At 41.1% G+C, this 20,126-nt stretch overlaps 1 protein-coding gene across 10 annotated transcripts in view; it reads left to right on the top strand.

Moving 5' to 3' along the window:
- Nucleotides 1–18,623, top strand: part of rhea (Talin_middle and talin-RS domain-containing protein rhea) — a 639,718-nt gene extending 621,095 nt beyond the window's left edge. For all 10 annotated transcript variants that reach the window (XM_071689886.1, XM_071689881.1, XM_071689879.1 and 7 more), the window contains 2 exons: nucleotides 11,080–11,726; nucleotides 17,143–18,623. In XM_071689886.1, coding sequence (XP_071545987.1) covers nucleotides 11,080–11,726; nucleotides 17,143–17,596 — 1,101 coding nt within the window. In that variant the 3' untranslated portion in view covers nucleotides 17,597–18,623. The remainder of the gene's footprint in view (nucleotides 1–11,079; nucleotides 11,727–17,142) is intronic.
- The last annotated feature ends 1,503 nt before the right edge of the window (nucleotides 18,624–20,126 follow it).

Raw genomic sequence — 20,126 nt, 5'->3', positions numbered from 1 at the left:
AAAACTGGAGGAAGTAAGGTGTTTTAGATATCTGGGAGTGGATCTGGCAGTGGATGGAACCATGGAAGCGGAAGTGGATCATAGGGTGGGGGAGGGGGCGAAAATCCTGGGAGCCTTGAAGAATGTGTGGAAGTCGAGAACATTATCTCGGAAAGCAAAAATGGGTATGTTTATAAGGAATAGTGGTTCCAACAATATTGTATGGTTGCGAGGCGTGGGCTATGGATAGAGTAGTGCGCAGGAGGATGGATGTGCTGGAAATGAGATGTTTGAGGACAATGTGTGGTGTGAGGTGGTTTGATCGAGTAAGTAACGTAAGGGTGAGAGATGTGTGGAAATAAAAAGAGCGTGGTTGAGAGAGCAGAAGAGGGTGTTTTGAAATGGTTTGGGCACATGGAGAGAATGAGTGAGGAAAGATTGACCAAGAGGATATATGTGTCAGAGGTGGAGGGAACGAGGAGAAGTGGGAGACCAAATTGGAGGTGGAAAGATGGAGTGAAAAAGATTTTGTGTGATCGGAGCCTGAACATGCAGGAGGGTGAAAGGAGGGCAAGGAATAGAGTGAATTGGATCGATGTGGTATACCGCGGTTGACGTGCTGTCAGTGGATTGAATCAGGGCATGTGAAGCGTCTGGGGTAAACCATGGAAAGCTGTGTAGGTATGTATATTTGCGTGTGTGGACGTATGTATATACATGTGTATGGTGGTGGATTGGGCCATTTCTTTCGTCTGTTTCCTTGCGCTACCTCACAAACGCGGGAGACAGCGGCAAAAAAAAAAAAAATAATAATAATAATAATAATAATAATAATAGTAATAATAATAATGAAAGCTTTGTGGAAGATGAAATCTAGCAAGGCAGTGGGTTTGGATGTTAGTGCAGTGGAATTTATTAAGAAGGGGGTTACTGTGTTGTTGATTGGTTGGTAAGGATATTCAGTGCATGTATGGATCGTGGTGAGGTGGCTGAGGATTGGTGAAATGCGTGCATAGTGCCATTGTACAAAGGCAAAGGGGATAAAAGTGAGTGCTCAAACTACAGAGGTGTAAGTTTATATGAGAGGGTATTGACTGAGAAGCTGAAGGCATGTACAGAGCATCAGACTGGGGAAGAGCAGTGTGGTTTCAGAAGTGGTAGAGGATGTGTGGATCAGGTGATTTCTTTTAAGAATGTTTAGGAGAAATACTTAGAGAAACAGATGTATTTGTATGTAGCATTTATGGATATGGAGAAGGCATATGATAGGGTTAATAGAGATGCTCTGTAGAAGGTCTTAAAAGTATATGGTGTTGGAGGTAAGCTGCTTGAAGCAGTGAAAGTTTTTATCAAGGATGTAAGGCATGTGTGCAAGTAGGAGGAGAGGAGAGTGATTGGTTCCCAATGAAGGTCAGTCTGAAGCAGAGATGTGTGATGTCCCCATGGTTATTTGATTTGTTGATAGATGGGGCAGTTAGGGAGGTAAATGGAAGAGTTTTAGGTAGAGGTGCAAGTATGCAGTCTGTTAGGGATGAGAGGGCCTTTGAAATGAGTCAGTTGTTTTTTGCTGATGATACAGCTCTGTTGGCTGATTCTAGGAAGAAACTGCAGAAGTTGGTGGATGAGTTTGGAAAAGTGTGCTAAGTCCACTCCCAGATATCTAAAACACTTCACTTCCTCCAGTCTTTCTCCATTCAAATTTACCTCCCAGTTAACTTGTCCCTCAACCTTACTGAACCTGATAAACTTGCTCGTATTCAGATTTACTCACAACTTTCTCCTTTCACACACTTCACCAAACTCAGTCACCAAACTCTGCAGTTTCTCACCCGAATCAGCCACCAGCGCTTTATCATCAGTGAACAACAACCAACTCACTTCCCAGGCCCTCTCATCCACAACAGACTGCATACTTGCCCCTCTCTCCAAAACTCTTGAATGCATTCACCTCACTAACCACCCCATGCATAAACAAATTGAACAACCACTGGGACATCATGCACCCCTGCTGCAAACCGACATTCACTGGGATCCAATCACTCTCCTCTCTTCCTACTCGTACACATGCCTTATATCCTTGGTAAACACTTTTCACTGCTTCTAGCAACTTACCTCCCACACCATATACTCTTAAAACCTTCCACAAAGCATCTCTATCAACCCTATCATATGCTTTTTGCAGATCCATAAATGCTACATATAAATCCATCTGTTTTTCCAAGTATATTTCATGTATATTTTTTGATGCAAACACCTGATCCACACATCCTCAACCATTTCTTAGTATTATACTTGATCGCTGTTTCCCGCATCAGTGAAGTAGCACCAGGAAACAGATGAAGAATGACCCATCCACTCATACACATACATATTTGCATAAATGCACATACACACACATATACATACTTATACATTTCAACATATTCAGATGTACATACAAACATATATACACAGACATATACATATGTACATATTCACACTTTCTTGCCTTCATCACAGGAAACAGTATTGCCACCCCCGCATCAGTGAGGTAGCACCAGGAAGGCAGACAAAAAAAGGCCACATTTGTTCACACTCATTCTAGCTGTCATGTGTAATGCACTGAAACCTTAGTTCCCTATCCACATCCAGGCCCCACGACCTTTCCATGGTTTATCTCAGAAGTTTCACATGCCCTGGTAGTCCATTGACAGGTTGTTGACCCCGATGTACCACATCATTTCAATTCACTCTATTCCTTGCATGCCTCTCACCCTCCTGCATGTTCAGGCCCCGATTGCTCAAAATCTTTTTCACTCCATACATCTACCTCCAATTTGGTCTTTCGCTTCTTGTTCCGTCTACCTTTGACACATATATCCTCTTTGTCAGCCTTTCTTCACTCATTCTCTCCATATGTCCAAACTGTTTCAACAAGCCCTCTTCTGCTCACTCACCCACACTCTTTTTATTACCACACATCTCTTTCACCTTTTCATTACTTACCCGATCAAACACCTCACACCACATATTGTCCTCCAACATTTCATTTTCAACACATCCACCCTTCTCCATACAACCCTATCTATAGCCCATGCTTAGAAACCATATAATATTGTTAGACCTACTGTTCCTTCAAACATACCTATTTTTGCTCCGAGATAATGTTCTCTCTTTCTACACATTCTTCATTGCTCCCAGATCCTTCGCCCCCTTCCCCGCCCTATGACTCACTTACATATCCATGGTTCCATCCGCTATCTAAAACACTTCACTTCCACTCATTTTTCTCCATTCAAATTTACATCCCATTTGACTTGTCCATACATGTTCACATTTCCCACATTAGCATGTTAGCAAGAGGATCAGATGAAGAAATGACCTCATTCACACAAATTCGTACTTTAGTTGTTATATATGATGAACTGAAACAAGAGTCCCTTTTCCCCAACCAGGTCCTACAGACCTTTCTGTGGTTCCACAAAAGCTTCATAGGCCCTGGTTTAACCCACTGATAGCATGTCATCCCCTTTATACCACATTTCTCAAGCACCCTTTCTATGCTTTATGGGGGCACCTGCAGCTTTGAGGCTGCACTTTGCGTGACAGATTGATGGATATCTTTGGGATGAGAAGACCTTCAACTGGATTGTACCTCTTTCCATCCTTTGATGATACAGCCTTGCCAAAGGTGTACCATATATACATTAGTCACTTATGCAATGTTAGGAGACACACATAATGTGTTATGCATGCATGCATCTATGTGTATTGGGTTTTTATATTCATATTATCTATAATGAAATTTTATGTGCAAAATAAGGTTTTCTGAATGTTGTCCACTTAAACTATTTGAAAACAGTGTGTGATTCAGTGATCTTTACTGTAGAAATGTTTGTCTTTGTTTACAAAACTAAAAATCATTCTTGGTCTATGTTTCATAATTACTTCTTTTTTTAATTCAGTCATAGTCATGAACAGGATCAGTCAAGAAATGTTTCATCTCTGAGAAGAGACACCTGGGTCATCAGCTTTGAGTTTCTAATGGTGACGACAAATTTATTCAAAGAGCAAGACTGTCATTGCTGCTGTGAGATATGTTTGATATTCTTGGTTGTTGATTGACTTCGACTAAGAATCAAACATATTATCATAGCACAGTGAAACAACAACACTGGAAGAATTTTTTGTAGCCTGAAGGAAGAACTCTAAGGGAAGAAAGAAGTGAAGAAAGTTTCATAATATTGACTTTTTTCATTTGAAATTATTACATGAGGGTTCTTGCATAAATATGGTGTATATGTACTGTATAGGTTGATACCAGCCTACTTCATAAGGAAGTTTTATACTAAGATTGAAACAGCATAGGGAAGTCAGAAAACAGTTCAAGAAAAGTCCATTTCATTTACACTATGTTTTTTGTCTTTCTCAGATCCTGTCTTCCAGTCAAAGCATATTCCCCTTTAGATCAGATCTCAATTTCCTTTTCAGTACATGATAAGAATTTCCATTTTTGGAATCATCTTATGTCTAAAGCTACTTTTCACCCTTACACATCTTAATGTGAGTATTGCCTTTTCATCTTTGCTTTACCATGTGGATATATGATTTTCTTTCTGTTTCATTTACAGTTTACTATCTCTATTTTGATTTTCTGAAAATCAGACTTCCTTCATTTTCTTATGCATATCACAGTGCCTCACCTTTCTGTACTAGCCGAGAATCCACAATTCCAAAATCTTCGTGTGTACTTTCTCTCTATAGTCTGTTAACTCATTCCCCCCCCCTAGAATCTACTTTGTTCACGTGAAAAGGCTTGCCCATAAAGGGTAAAACTAGTCATCTTCAGTTTCAGTTTACTATTATGGATTCCTGTGGTTTAGTGGTTAGTGTTCCTGTGACGCATTCATGGGCCACCTGTGGTCAAGCGCATCAGTTTGAATCCTGGTTGTGGCAGTCGGTTCACAGTCACCCCAGCTGTTCATACACCCCTAGGTGTACATATATATATCTTTTTTTCTTTTATACTATTTGCCATTTCCTGCATTAGTGAGGTAGCTTTAAGAACAGAGGACTGGGCCTTTGAGGGAATATCCTCACCTGACCCCCTTCTCTGTTCCTTCTTTTGGAAAATAAAAAAAAAAAAAGAGAGGGGAGGAATTCCAGCCCCCCCCCCCCCCCCCCGCTCCCTCCCCTTTTAGTCGCCTTCTATGACACACAGGGAATACGTGGGAAGTATTCTTTCTCCCGTGTCCCTAGGGATAACACATATATATATATTTTATTTATTTATTATACTTTCTCGCTGTCTCCTGCATTTAGCGAGGTAGCAAAAGGAAACATACACATCCACACACGCACATACACATACCTATACATCTCACGTATACATATATATACACACACACAGATATATACATATATACACATGTACATAGTTCATTCTGTCAGCATTTATTCATTCCCATCGCCACCCCACCACACATGAAATGACAGCCCCCTCCCCCCGCATGTGTGCAAGGTCACACTAGGAAAAGACAACAAAGGCCACATTCGTTCACACTCAGTCTCTAGCTGTCATGTATAATGCACCAAAACCACAGCTCGCTTGCACATCTAGGCCCCACAAAACTTTCCATGGTCTACCCCAGACGCTTCACATGCCCTGGTTCAATCCATTGGCAGCACGTCGACCCCGGTATACCACATCGTTCCAATTCACTCTATTCCTTGCATGCCTTTCACCCTCCTGCATGTTCAGGCCCCGATCAATCAAAATCTTTTTCACTCCATCTTTCCACCTCCAATTTGGTCTCCCACTTCTCCTTGTTCCCTCCACCTCTGAGACATATATCCTCTTTGTTAATTTTTCCTCACTCTTTCTCTCCATGTGACCAAACCATTTCAAACACCCTCTTCTGCTCTCTCAACCACACTCTTTTTATTACCACACATCTCTCCTACCCTTTCAATGCTTACTCAATCAAACCACCTCACACCACGTATTGTCCTCAAACATCTCATTTCCAGCACATCCACCCTCCTCGCACTAATCTATCTATAGCCCACGCCTACCAACCATATAACATTGTTCGAACCACTATTCCTCCAAACATACCCATTTTTGCTTTCTAAGATAACGTTCTCAACTTCCACACATTTTTCAACGCACCCAGAACTTTCGCCCCCTCCCCACCCTGTGATTTACTTCCACTTCCATGGTTCCATCCGCTGCCAAATCCACTCCTAGATATCTAAAACACTTCACTTCCTCCAGTTTTTCTCCAATCAAACTTACCTCCCAAGACTTGTCCCTCAACCCTACTGTACCTAATAACCTTGCTCTTATTCACATTTACTCTCAGCTTTCTTCTTTCACTCACTTTACCAAACTCAGTCACCAGCTTCTGCAGTTTCTCACCCGAATCAGCCACCAGCGCTGTATCATCAGCGAACAACAACTGACACTTCCCAAGCTCTCTCATCCACAACAGACTGCATACTTGCTCCTCTCTCCAAAACTCTTGCATTCACCTCCCAGAGGATAGGGGAGAAGGAATACTTCCCACATATTCCCAGCGTATCGTAGAAGGCAACTAAAAGGGGAGGGAGCGGGGGGGCTGGAAATCCTCCCCTTCCGTTATTTATTTTCCAAAAGAAGGAACAGAGAAGGGGGCTAAGTGAGGATTTCCTTCAAAGGCTCAGTCGTCTGTTCTTAACTTTACATTGCTAACGTGGGAAATGGCAAATAGCATGAAAAAAAATTATTTTCATTATACTTAATTGTCATCTGTGGCCGCCCAGTAAACCAGTCTGGTGGCCGTGGTATTTTCAAGTTCCCTCACGTAATTTTGTCCAGACTAAAGGAGGTGCCGAACCATCAGTTGCCGGAAATTCGGTGGTGTACCTTTATATGTATATATATATATATATATATATATATATATATATATATATATATATATATATATTTTTTTGCTTTGTCGCTGGCTCCCGCGTTTGCGAGGTAGCGCAAGGAAACAGACGAAAGAAATGGCCCAACCCACCCCCATACACATGTATATACATACGTCCACACACGCAAATATACATACCTACACAGCTTTCCATGGTTTACCCCAGACGCTTCACATGCCCCGATTCAATCTACTGACAGCACGTCAACCCCAGTATACCACATCGCTCCAATTCACTCTATTCCTTGCCCTCCTTTCACCCTCCTGCATGTTCAGGCCCCGATCACACAAAATCTTTTTCACTCCATCTTTCCACCTCCAATTTGGTCTCCCTCTTCTCCTCGTTCCCTCCACCTCCGACACATATATCCTCTTGGTCAATCTTTCCTCACTCATTCTCTCCATGTGCCCAAACCATTTCAAAACACCCTCTTCTGCTCTCTCAACCACTCTCTTTTTATTTCCACACATCTCTCTTACCCTTACGTTACTTACTCGATCAAACCACCTCACACCACACATTGTCCTCAAACATCTCATTTCCAGCACATCCATCCTCCTGTGCACAACTCTATCCATAGCCCACGCCTCGCAACCATACAACATTGTTGGAACCACTATTCCTTCAAACATACCCATTTTTGCTTTCCGAGATAATGTTCTCGACTTCCACACATTCTTCAAGGCTCCCAGAATTTTCGCCCCCTCCCCCACCCTATGATCCACTTCCGCTTCCATGGTTCCATCCGCTGCCAGATCCACTCCCAGATATCTAAAACACTTCACTTCCTCCAGTTTTTCTCCATTCAAACTCACCTCCCAATTGACTTGACCCTCAACCCTACTGTACCTAATAACCTTGCTCTTATTCACATTTACTCTCAACTTTCTTCTTTCACACACTTTACCAAACTCAGTCACCAGCTTCTGCAGTTTCTCACATGAATCAGCCACCAGCGCTGTATCATCAGCGAACAACAACTGACTCACTTCCCAAGCTCTCTCATCCCCAACAGACTTCATACTTGCCCCTCTTTCCAAAACTCTTGCATTCACCTCCCTAACAACCCCATCCATAAACAAATTAAACAACCACGGAGACATCACACAGCCCTGCTGCAAACCTACATTCACTGAGAACCAATCACTTTCCTCTCTTCCTACACGTACACATGCCTTACATCCTCGATAAAAACTTTTCACTGCTTCTAACAACTTTCCTCCCACACCATATATTCTTAATACCTTCTACAGAGCATCTCTATCAACTCTATCATATGCCTTCTCCAGATCCATAAATGCTACATACAAATCCATTTGCTTTTCTAAGTATTTCTCACATACATTCTTCAAAGCAAACACCTGATCCACACATCCTCTACCACTTCTGAAACCACACTGCTCTTCCCCAATCTGATGCTCTGTACATGCCTTCACCCTCTCAATCAATACCCTCCCATATAATTTACCAGGAATACTCAACAAACTTATACCTCTGTAATATGAGCACTCACTCTTATCCCCTTTGCCTTTGTACAATGGCACTATGTACGCATTCCGCCAATCCTCAGGCACCTCACCGTGAGTCATACATACATTAAATAACCTTACCAACCAATCAACAATACAGTCACCCCCTTTTTTAATAAATTCCACTGCAATACCATCCAAACCTGCTGCCTTGCCGGCTTTCATCTTCCGCAAAGCTTTTACTACCTCTTTGTTTACCAAATCATTTTCCCTAACCCTCTCACTTTGCACACCACCTCGACCAAAACACCCTATATCTGCCACTCTATCATCAAACACATTCAACAAACCTTCAAAATACTCACTCCATCTCCTTCTCACATCACCACTACTTGTTATCACCTCCCCATTTGCGCCCTTCACTGAAGTTCCCATTTGCTCCCTTGTCTTACGCACTTTATTTACCTCCTTCCAGAACATCTTTTTATTCTCCCTAAAATTTAATGATACTCTCTCACCCCAACTCTCATTTGCCCCTTTTTTCACCTCTTGCACCTTTCTCTTGACCTCCTGTCTCTTTCTTTTATACGTCTCCCACTCAACTGCATTTTTTCCCTGCAAAAATCGTCCAAATGCCTCTCTCTTCTCTTTCACTAATACTCTTACTTCTTCATCCCACCACTCACTACCCTTTCTAATCAACCCACCTCCCACTCTTCTCATGCCACAAGCATCTTTTGTGCAATCCATCACTGATTCCCTAAATACATCCCATACATCCCTTGATTAGAGTCTCAGCTGCCCATGCTATTTCAGCTAACATAAAAAAAATTACTTATTGCAATAGTTTTGATTGTATGTGTATTTTTTCCATACTTGTTCACCAGTTCCTCTATAGGAAGGTAGCATCAGGAATGCATGAAAAATGGCTCTGTTTGCTCACATCCACTCTCTAGCACTGAAACCAGAGCCTGTTATCCAAAGCTAAGCCTTACAGACTATTGTGGCTTCCCCAAACCACTTCATGGACAAAGTAATGCCCACTCTGTACAAATTTGCTCTGACCCTTGCACACTCCTCACCTTCCTGCATGTTCAGGTCCCAGTATCACAAAGCATTTTTCACTCTGTCCTCTCATCTCCTTTCTGGTTTTCCCTTCCTTCTTGCTTCCTTCACTTCTGACACATATAACCACTTCAGCACACCTAGCACACTCAGCTTCCTTACACAATAGGCCGCCCTCTTCATGCCACACATTGTCTTCAAGCATTTCACTTGCAACTCATCCACCCTCTTCTGTTCTTTTCTGTTTAGGGTCCTTGACTCAAACCCTTACAACACTGGTGGCAAGACTGCTATAGCATCAAACATACCATATTTCTCCCTCACAGTGACCTCACTTTCCACATACCCCTCAGTAGATCCAGGGCTTTTACTGTCTCATCCAACCTATGATTATACATCATTGGTTATATAATAAAGTTAGTTTTTCTTCTTTTTCAGTGCGTTACCTCACAGCTTGTTCCTTCCATTTACTTTCTTTATTCAGATCATTTCATCTTGTATGGTTTACTATTGTACCAAATTGTTGTAAAGAGTTTGTGCTTTAAACTTCACAAACTTTTATGTGAAGCATCTTTGAATTATATATAAAAAGGTCTGTTTTGAAATTAGGAAAGAAAAGGTAATATTCAACAGATATTGTTAAAATCTGTAAGTAAAAATAGACATATGTTACTCTTAGTTCCCCTTTAACTAGACAGTACCATTGGTAATGTGTTCACATTCACCAAGACTTTATCCATGTAGCCTTGTCTGGTGAAAGGAGATTAACTTGTACTATTAGGCGTTTTAACAACATTAGAAGCTTGGTAGTCTCACTTGGTTCATCAAAGTACTTGAAGCAACTAGTTACACACTGTATTACTGTTAAAAGCCTTTGTTTAGTAGAGCAAACCAAACATCAGCAGAGGTTTTGTGAGTGAGCCAAAATGCTGTAGGTATTTGTTGGACCTAAGTTGAATAGAATTGAAAGATATGGATTAACATATAAGCCAGTGAATAGTAGCTGATTTTTTTTATACTGCTTTATTTTGACTTGTTGGGTAAAAGGCTTGAGATTCAGTGGATATCTTATTAGTTTAAGAACTGCCTTTGTTCGTGTATTGACTGATAGATTTATTTATAGCAATCTTAGTTGGTAATAAAAGCATTTGAACCCCAAATGGTGTGCATCTCTTAGGATTCACTGTTCCTTGAGATCCCTTTTAGAATTAATTCCCTTTCAGTTATGCTTCCCCTTTGTCCCTCACATTATGCAAAAGAATATTGTAATGTTACAATTATTCCTTTTAGAGTAATTGTAATTTTAAAACCAATAAATGAAATTTTTAGCATATAATGTTATTGGTTTGTCAGGCATGGATATTACAGAATATCATGTTTAAGTTTTCTTGGTTGGTTATGTAAGGAATGACTTTTTTTTCAAAAATATTACGCAAAAGATATAATGACAGATGTCTTTGCATTCAAGCTAGATATTTGTAATTCTGCTGCTTATAAGATATTGCCCTTTTATATTATTTATATATTTTCTTTTCAGCATGTATTCACTTTAACCATTCTTTAATCTTTGTCATCCACATGCTCTCATGTACAATGCATCATCTAATTTTTGTCAACCTTGGTATTGCAGGAAGTTGATGAATCAATGAACTTCGATGAGATCATCTTAGAAGCCTGTAAGTCTATTGCTGCTGCAACTGGAGCATTAGTGAAGGCTGCATCTACAGCACAGAGGGAACTTGTTGATTCTGGACGTGTAAGAAGACGGCCAACTGCTGCCTCAGATGATGGCCAGTGGTCTGAAGGTCTTGTGTCTGCTGCTCGTCTTGTGGCAGCAGCAACTCATTCTCTTTGTGAGGCTGCAAATGCCTTGGTTCAAGGGCAAGCCAGTGAGGAAAAGTTAATCTCAGCCGCTAAACAGGTTGCTGGCTCAACTGCACAGCTGCTTGTAGCATGCAAGGTTAAGGCTGATCCTGATTCAAATGCAACAAAACGCTTGCAGGCAGCTGGCAATGCCGTGAAGCGTGCCACTGATAATTTGGTACGGGCTGCCCAGCAAGCTATCGAAAATGATGATGAGGTCACTGTGGTTGTACCAAGCCGTAAAGTCCCGAACATGTCACAAATCATTGATGCCCGTGCAAGATTTTATGAACTGCAAAGACAAGCGGATCTAGCTCGGGAAACACTGAAAATACTTCAAATTAGTCAATATAAGGATGGCAATGAGTCAGGGCTCTCAGATACAGATCTTTCTGGCTATGACTCCTCCTCTAAGTAAGTAATTTTTTCTAAGAAATTCTATTTTGAATTAGGAAACAAAGTGTGATAGTGTTATGGTGGTTAGTATTCCTGAAAGTGACACTTTCATGGGTGGCTCAGGGTCAAGCACATAGGTTCGAATCCTGGTTGCGGCAGGCAGTTCACAATCAACCCAGCTGCATCTGGGGTATGTTATGTCCCCATTGTTGTATAATTTGTTTATAGATGGGGTGGTTAGGGAGGTAAATGCAAGAGCTTTGGAGAGAGGGGTGAGTATGCTGTCTGTTAGGGATAAGAGGACCCGGGAAGTGAGTCAGTTTTTTGTTTGCTGATGATACGGCACTGGTGGCTGATTCAAGTGAGAAACTGCAGAGGTTGGTGACTGAGTTTGGAAAAGTGTGTGAAAGGAGAAAGTTGAGTAAATGTGAATAAGAGCAAGGTTATTAGGTTCAGCAGAGTTGAGGGATAAGTTAGCTAGGATTTAAGTTTGAATGGAGAAAAATTGGAGGACGTGAAGTGTTTTAGATATCTTGGAGTGGACTTGGCAGCGAAATGAACCATAGAAGCTGAAGTGAATCATAGAGGGAGGGAGGTGGCAAAGGTTTTGGGAGTGATGAAGAATGTGTGGAAAGAGAGAACTTTATCATGGAGAACAAAAATGGGTTTGTTTGAAGGAGTAGTAGTTCCAACAGTGTATGTTTGCATGGCATGGACTATAGATAAGCTTGTACAGAAGAGGGTGGATGTGCTGGAAATGTAATATTTGAGGACAACATGTGGTGTGAGATGGTTTGATCAAGTAAGTAATGAAAGGGTGAGAGAGATGTGTGGTAATGAAAAGTGTGTGGTTGAGAGAGCAGAAGAGGGTGTGTTGAAATGTTTGGACATATGGAATGAATGAGTGAGGAAAGGTTGACAAAGAGGATATATATGTGTCACAGGTGGAGGGAACAGAGAGAAGCAGGAGATGAAATTGAAGGTGGAAGGATGGAGTGAAAAAGACTTTGAGCAATAAGAGCCTGAACATGCAGGAGAGTGAGAGGTGTGCAAGGAATAGAGTGAATTGGAATGATGTGGGATACCAAGGTCAACATGTTGTCGATGAACTGAGCCAGGGTGTGTGAAACGTCTGGAGTAGACCATGGAATGGGCTGTGGGGCCCTATGTGTTATAGAAGGCAACTAAAGGGGGTGGGAGTGGGGGACTAGAAACCTTCCCCTTCTTGTATCTAAATTTCTAAAAGAGGAAACAGAAGATGAGAAGAAAGGAGAGATGGGTTGTGTGCTTTAGGAAAGAAACCAGGATGTTCTGGCTCTGAGTGAAACAAAGCTCAAGGGTAAAGGGGAAAAATGGTTGGGAAATGGCATAGGAGTAAAGTTGGGGATTGGTGAGAGGACAAGAGCTAAGAAAGGAATAGCAGTACTCCTAAAGCAGGAGTTGTAGGAATGTGTGACAGTGTAAGTTCTAGATTGATGTAGGTAAAAATTGAAAGTGGATAGCAAGAGATGGGTGGATTTTGGTGCTTATGGGCCTGGCCATGAGAAGATCACGAGGCAAACATTTTGGAAGCAGCTAAGTGAGTGTGTCATGCTAGTCTTGATGTACAGGACTGGGTATTACTGATCTGTGATTTATGCGAAGGTAAGTAAAGTGGAAGAGCTTGTGGAGTTGTGCTGAAAAAAGACTGGTGATTGGGAATCCTGGTTTAAAAAGTGATGTACACAAGTGTCTGTATGTGAGTTGGAGAGACGGTCAACAAGCATTATTAGATTACATGTTTATTTATAGGTATGTACAAAAGAGACTTTTGTAAGTAAATGTGCTGAGAGGGGCAACTGGTGGGATGTCTGTTCGCTATCTTGTTGAGGTAAGGGTAAAGATTTGTAGATTTTTTTTTTTCAAAAAAAGGAAAAACTGTCAGGGAGAAGAGAGTGATGAGAGTATGTGAGCTGGGAAAGGAGACTTTTGTAAAGAAATACCAGCCAAGTGGCAAAAGGTGACAGTAAATGAAGTGAGGGGGAGTGGGTTAGAATGGGAGGTATTCAGGAAAGCAGCGATGGCATGTGGCATGCGAGAGGTGGGAGGTGAGCAAATCAGAGAAGGTAGTGAGTGGTGAGATGAAGTAAAGTAGTTAGTTAAAGAGAAAAGAGAGTTGTTTGGGCATTACTTACTTGGAAGGAGTGGAAATGATTGGGAGATGTATTAGAATAAAACAGCAGAAGGTCAAGAGGAAGGAAGGGGTTGAAAAAGAGGGCAAATGAGAGTTGGAGTGAGATAGAATCACTTAACTGTAGGGTGAATAAAAAGATGTTTTGGAAGGAGGTAAATAATGTGTGGAAGACGAGAACAAATGGGAACATTCGTGAAGGGGGCAAAAAGGGAAGTGATAACAGGTAGTGATGAAGTGAGGAGGAGATGGAGTGAGTATTTTGAAGGATTGTTCAATGTGTTTGATGATAGAGTGGCAGATGAAGGGTGTTTTGGTTAGGGTGGTATGCTAAATGAGAGTCATGGAGAGTGGTTTGAAGAGGAAATAACTATGTAAAGCCTTGCATATGATGAAATGCGGCAAGATGGTGGAAGTAGATGGTATTGCAGTTGAATTTATTTAGAAAGGGGATGACTGTTGTTGATTGGTTGGTAAGGATATTCAGTGTATGTATGGATCATGGTGAAGTGCCTGATATTTGGTGGAATGCATGTATAGTGCCATTGTATAAAGACAAAGGGGAGAGAGGTAAGTGTTCAAACTACAGAGGTATAGGTTTGTCGAGTATTCCTGGTAACTTTTATGGGAGGGTATGGATGAGAGGGTGAAGGTATGTACTGAGCATCAGATTGGGGAGAAGCATTGTGGTTTAAGGAGTGGTAGAGGATGTGTGGATCAGGTGTTTGCTGTAAAGAATGAGAAATTCTTAGAAAAATAGATGGATTTGTATGTGGCATGTATGGATCTGGAGAGGCATATGACAGGGTTGATAGAGATGCTTTGTGGAAGGTCTTAAGAGTATACGGTGTGGGAGTTAAGCTGCTGGAGCCAGTGAGAGGTTTTATCAAGGATTTAAGGCATGTGTGTGAGTAGGAAGAGAGGAAAGTGATTGGTTCCCAGTGAAGGTTGGTCTGCAGCAGGGGTGTTTGATGTCATCATGGTTGTTTAATTTGTTTATGGATGGGGTGGTTAGGGAGGAAAATGCAAGGGTCTTGGAGATAGGGGCAAGTATCCGGTCTGTTGGGGATGAAAGGGCCTGAGAAATAAGGCAGTTGTTGTTTGTTGATGATACAACACTGGTGGCTGATTTACATGAGAAACTGTAGAACCTGGTGACCGAGTTTGGAAATGTGCGGGAAAGGAGAAAGTTGAGAGCGAGTGTGAATAAAAGCAAGGTCATTAGTTTCAGCAGGGTTGAGGGACAAGTTAGTTTGGATGTAAGTTTGAATGGAGAAAAATAAGAACTGAAGTGTTTTAGATATCTGGGAATGGACATGGCAGCAAATGGAACCATGAAACCAAAAGTGAGTCATAAGTGGTGCAGAAGAATATGTGCAAAGAGAGAACATTATCTGGGAGGGCAAAAATGGGAATGTTTGAAGGAATAGTAATCCCACAATATTATAAGGTTGTGAGGAATGGACTTATAGATAGGGTAGTGCGGAGGAGGATGGATGTTTTGAAAATGAAATGTTTGAGGACAATATGTGGTGTGAGGTGGTTTGATTAAGTAATGAAAGGGTAAGAGAGTTGTGTGGTAATAAAAAGAGTGTGGTTGAAAGAGCAGAAGAGGGTTTGGGCATATGGAGAGAATGAGAGAGGAAAGGTTGACAAAAAGGATATATGTGTCAGAAGTGGAGGGAACAAGGAAAACAGGGAGACCAAATTGTAGATGAAAGGATGGAGTGAAAGAGATTTTGAACTCTTGGGGCCTGAACATGCTGGAGGGTGAAAGATGTCCATGGAATATAGGGAACTGGAGCGACATGGTTTACAGCTGGTGACATGCTGTCCGTGAAGAGAACCAGGGTATAAGAAGCAATTGGGTGAACCATGGAAAGGTCAGTTGGGCCGGGTTGTGTATAAGGGGCTGTGGTTTCAATGCATTATACGTGACAGCTAGAGAAAGACTGTGAGTGAATGAGACCTCTTCTTTCATTATTCCTGGCATTACCTTGCTAACACCAGAAAAAGCAAACTTATGAAAGAAAGAAAGAAGTAAGGTTTGTTTGTGTGTCTGTGTAGATGGAGAGGAGGTTGAGTTATTCTAGAAGATAGTGAGTTTCCGTCAGAGGTGTGTGATGTCACCATGGCTCTTTCTTTTGTTTTTGGATGGGATAGTGAAAAAAATGAGGTGAATGCTAGAGTCTTGGAGAGAGGAACTATTCAACAGTCGGTTGGGTTGAAGGGCCCCGGGGAGGTGAGTGTCATTTGCCAATGACATGGAATTATTAATAGATTCAAGTGAGCAATTGCAAAAGTTGGTGTCTGAGTTAGGGAAGGTGTGTGAATGGAGAAAGTTAAGAGTAAGTATGAATTAAAGCAACATTATTAGGTTTACCAGTAGTGACAGGTTAGATGGAGTATTAGTTGGAAAGGAGAAAAGCTGGAGGAGTTGGGCTGTTTTCGATGTCTGGGAGTGAATATGACAGTGAAGGTAACTATGGAAGCTCAAGTGAGGCATGGGTAAGATCCTAGGTGCACTGAGTAGTGTGAAAAAAGAGGCTCATGTCAAATAGGGAAAAGATGAGTATGTTTGATGGTAAAATAGTTCTGATAGTGTTGTATGGATGTGAGGTGTGGGCTCTAGATAAATATGTATGGAAGAGGGTGGATGTGTTAGAAATGAAATGTTGTAAGACAATACAGTATGTGGTGTGAGGAGTGTTGATTGAATAAGAAATAATAGGACAAGAGAGGCGAGGCAGTATGAGAGAGTTAAAGGTGTGCTGAAATGGTTTAGACATGTGGAGAGGATGAGTAAGGACTAAGAGGGTATACATGTTAAAAGAGTAGGGAATAAGGAAATGGGAAAACCAAGATGGAGTTGGAAGGATGGAGCAAAAGATGCTTTGTGTGTCTGGGGCCTGAACATGCAAGTGGGTGTGAGGTCTAAGAAGGGAGAGAGTGAATTGAAGCTCTGTGGTATACAGGGGCCATATGCTACCAAGGGGCTGAACAAGGGCATATGAAGCAGTCAGTGGAAGCCATGGACAACTCTGTGGGGGATGGTTTTGGGTAGGGGCTCTAGTTTCCGTGCATTATACTTGACAGCTAGGGAGTGGATGTGTGCAAATGAGACCCTTCCTCTTATGTTCTTAATGCTACCTCACTGATGTGGGAAACAGCAAACATGTATGCATTGATGTACTTAAGAAATGAAGTCTGCATTTTTATATTGAGCAAAATATGACTGAATATTGATACAAACCCTTTTTACAGGTATGACTCTTCATATGAAACTTCAGGAGTAATCACTTCAACCCGTGCTATTAAGGTCAACTACAAGAGTGAACCATCAAACGTTCAGTCACACATGACAACATTCAATGCCAGCCCTCTTCGTTCCCATCTTACCACTCAGACTTCCAGTTTAGTCAAACAGTCACCAAATTATGCAAATGGTGGACCAACATCAAGCGACACTTCCTTCAATCAGTCTAGAATAAGTGATGGAGGTGCTGAGTTTGATGATGGGCCAACTTTCAAGGAAGCACTGCGAGCATTCCAGAAGGATGAAAACTATTCTGTTACATCCTCACCCAACACCACCTTCAATAGATCTAGTAGATCAGTCACAGAATCTAAACAGATTATCACAAACTCAACACAACAAATTGAACGCACAATGCACATGACCAGCTCCAACAAAAGCTACCATGTAGAAGAGAGTTGAGATGTGAAATGCATTTATAATTTAAGGTGTTATTTAGTCCTAGCCAAATAGTTAAAATAATTATATAATCACTGTTGTCTCAGAAGAATCTATTTTGTGTAGACATTTATCTCGCATAATTCATTTATATATCAGCTTGTATACTGGTGCCGTAATATAAGAGTTCTATGTCAGGCTTTATGTCGCTTTCACCCAAGAGCTTTTGTGCCTGCATTTAAGTTAGTAAGCAAATTAGAAATGGTCTTGGGACTCAAGGTGCCTTGAAATGTCCATCCATAAACACTCAGTCCAGGGATTAATGAAGGAAATTGAGATTTTGCCTTAATAATGGGAAATTATCCCAAATAGCCAACAGGTTTTATTAAATATTTCATACCATTTGTCTGGGCCATAATACTTTCAATCAGATATCACTAAAAACAATGTTAAAATCCATCTTTTATGGTTGAATTAAGATATACATTATTCTATAAATTCGTATTTTTTTTTTAGAAATTGGAATGTTTTTTATAAATCGTACTATTCAGGCCATATTGTTTTTAAGTTTTTTTCCATTTATGTAAATGAGTAACAATTCATATGCTTGCATTTTTATTTGATTAACTTCTGGTGCTGTTATGATTTTCTATAATAGTCATATTAAACATATCATGATGTACAGTTGTAATGTATGCCATTTTAATGTAGCTTAGTACAAAGAAGGGTAAATTGGAGAAAGTGAGAATTGCATTGTTTTACATAATCCACTTAGGAATCCATTACTTATGTGTTCCTGATAAGAATTACATAAAATGATAAAAAGGATATTTTTTACCTGAAATAGTGAATAATCATATATTTTAATGATATTTAACGTGCACTTTTTATTGAATTTTTACAATTCATTCTCCCTTTCTCTCTGCACTGCCCACACCTTGCGAGCCCACTCCAGTAAATCCGTCGCAAATGAAACAGTGCCTAGGGTCACAAGACCCTCATGTCTTACCATCTGATATGTAACATATATTAAAAGTGTGTTGGAAAAATCTTTTTGGTTCTGAGTTTTCCTATTAGAAAGGCATTAGTAAAGGTTTCCATTTAATTAATTACATAAGTCATGGTTTGAGAAGAAGTTTTTGGTGTAATCATGAGGAATGAATACTAAAAGGGGAAGATGTTTCATTTACAGATGTTAGTTACAACTATGTAAGTACCATAAAAGTTACAGGCTTCCATGGTCAAATATGAAGGTCTCTATATATAAAGTGAATTGGAACAATGTGATATACCAGGGTTGACGTGCTGTCAATGGATTGAACCAGGGGATGTGAAGCATCTGGGGTAAACCATGGAAAGTTTTGTGGGGCCTGGATGTCGAAAGGGAGCTATGGTTTCGGTGCATTATACATGACAGGTAGAGACCGAGTGTGAACGAATGTGGCCTTTGTTGTCTTTTCCTAGTGCTACCTCCTACACGCGCGGGGGTTGTCATTTCATGTGTGGCGGGGTGGCGACGGGAATGAATAGGGGCAGACAGTATGAATTATATACATGTGTGTGTATATATATATATTTTTTTTTTTTTTTTCATACTATTCGCCATTTCCCGCGATAGCGAGGTAGCGTTAAGAACAGAAGACTGGGCCTTTGAGGGAATATCCTCACCTGGCCCTCTTCTCTGTTCCTTCTTTTGGAAAATTAAAAAAAAAACGAGAGGGGAGGATTTCCAGCCCCCCGCTCCCTTCCCTTTCAGTCGCCTTCTACGGCACGCAGGGAATACGTGGGAAGTATTCTTTCTCCCCTATCCCCAGGGAAAGTATATATATATATATATATATTTTTTTTTTTTTTTTTTTTTTTATACTTTGTCGCTGTCTCCCGCGTTTGCGAGGTAGCGCAAGGAAACAGACGAAAGAAATGGCCCAACCCCCCCCCCATACACATGTACATACACACGTCCACACACGCAAATATACATACCTACACAGCTTTCCATGGTTTACCCCAGACGCTTCACATGCCTTGCTTCAATCCACTGACAGCACGTCAAGCCCTGTATACCACATGACTCCAATTCACTCTATTTCTTGCCCTCCTTTCACCCTCCTGCATGTTCAGGCCCCGATCACACAAAATCTTTTTCACTCCATCTTTCCACCTCCAATTTGGTCTCCCTCTTCTCCTCGTTCCCTCCACCTCCGACACATATATCCTCTTGGTCAATCTCTCCTCACTCATTCTCTCCATGTGCCCAAACCATTTCAAAACACCCTCTTCTGCTCTCTCAACCACGCTCTTTTTATTTCCACACATCTCTCTTACCCTTACGTTACTTACTCGATCAAACCACCTCACACCACACATTGTCCTCAAACATCTCATTTCCAGCACATCCATCCTCCTGCGCACATCTCTATCCATAGCCCACGCCTCGCAACCATACAGCATTGTTGGAACCACTATTCCCTCAAACATACCCATTTTTGCTTTCCGAGATAATGTTCTCGACTTCCACACATTTTTCAAGGCTCCCAAAATTTTCGCCCCCTCC

Source organism: Panulirus ornatus, chromosome 47 (assembly GCF_036320965.1).
Source record: "Panulirus ornatus isolate Po-2019 chromosome 47, ASM3632096v1, whole genome shotgun sequence".
Lineage (NCBI taxonomy): Eukaryota > Metazoa > Arthropoda > Malacostraca > Decapoda > Palinuridae > Panulirus > Panulirus ornatus.
Note: the sequence above shows the minus strand (reverse complement) of the source record. Positions and strands in the feature narration are given on the sequence as shown.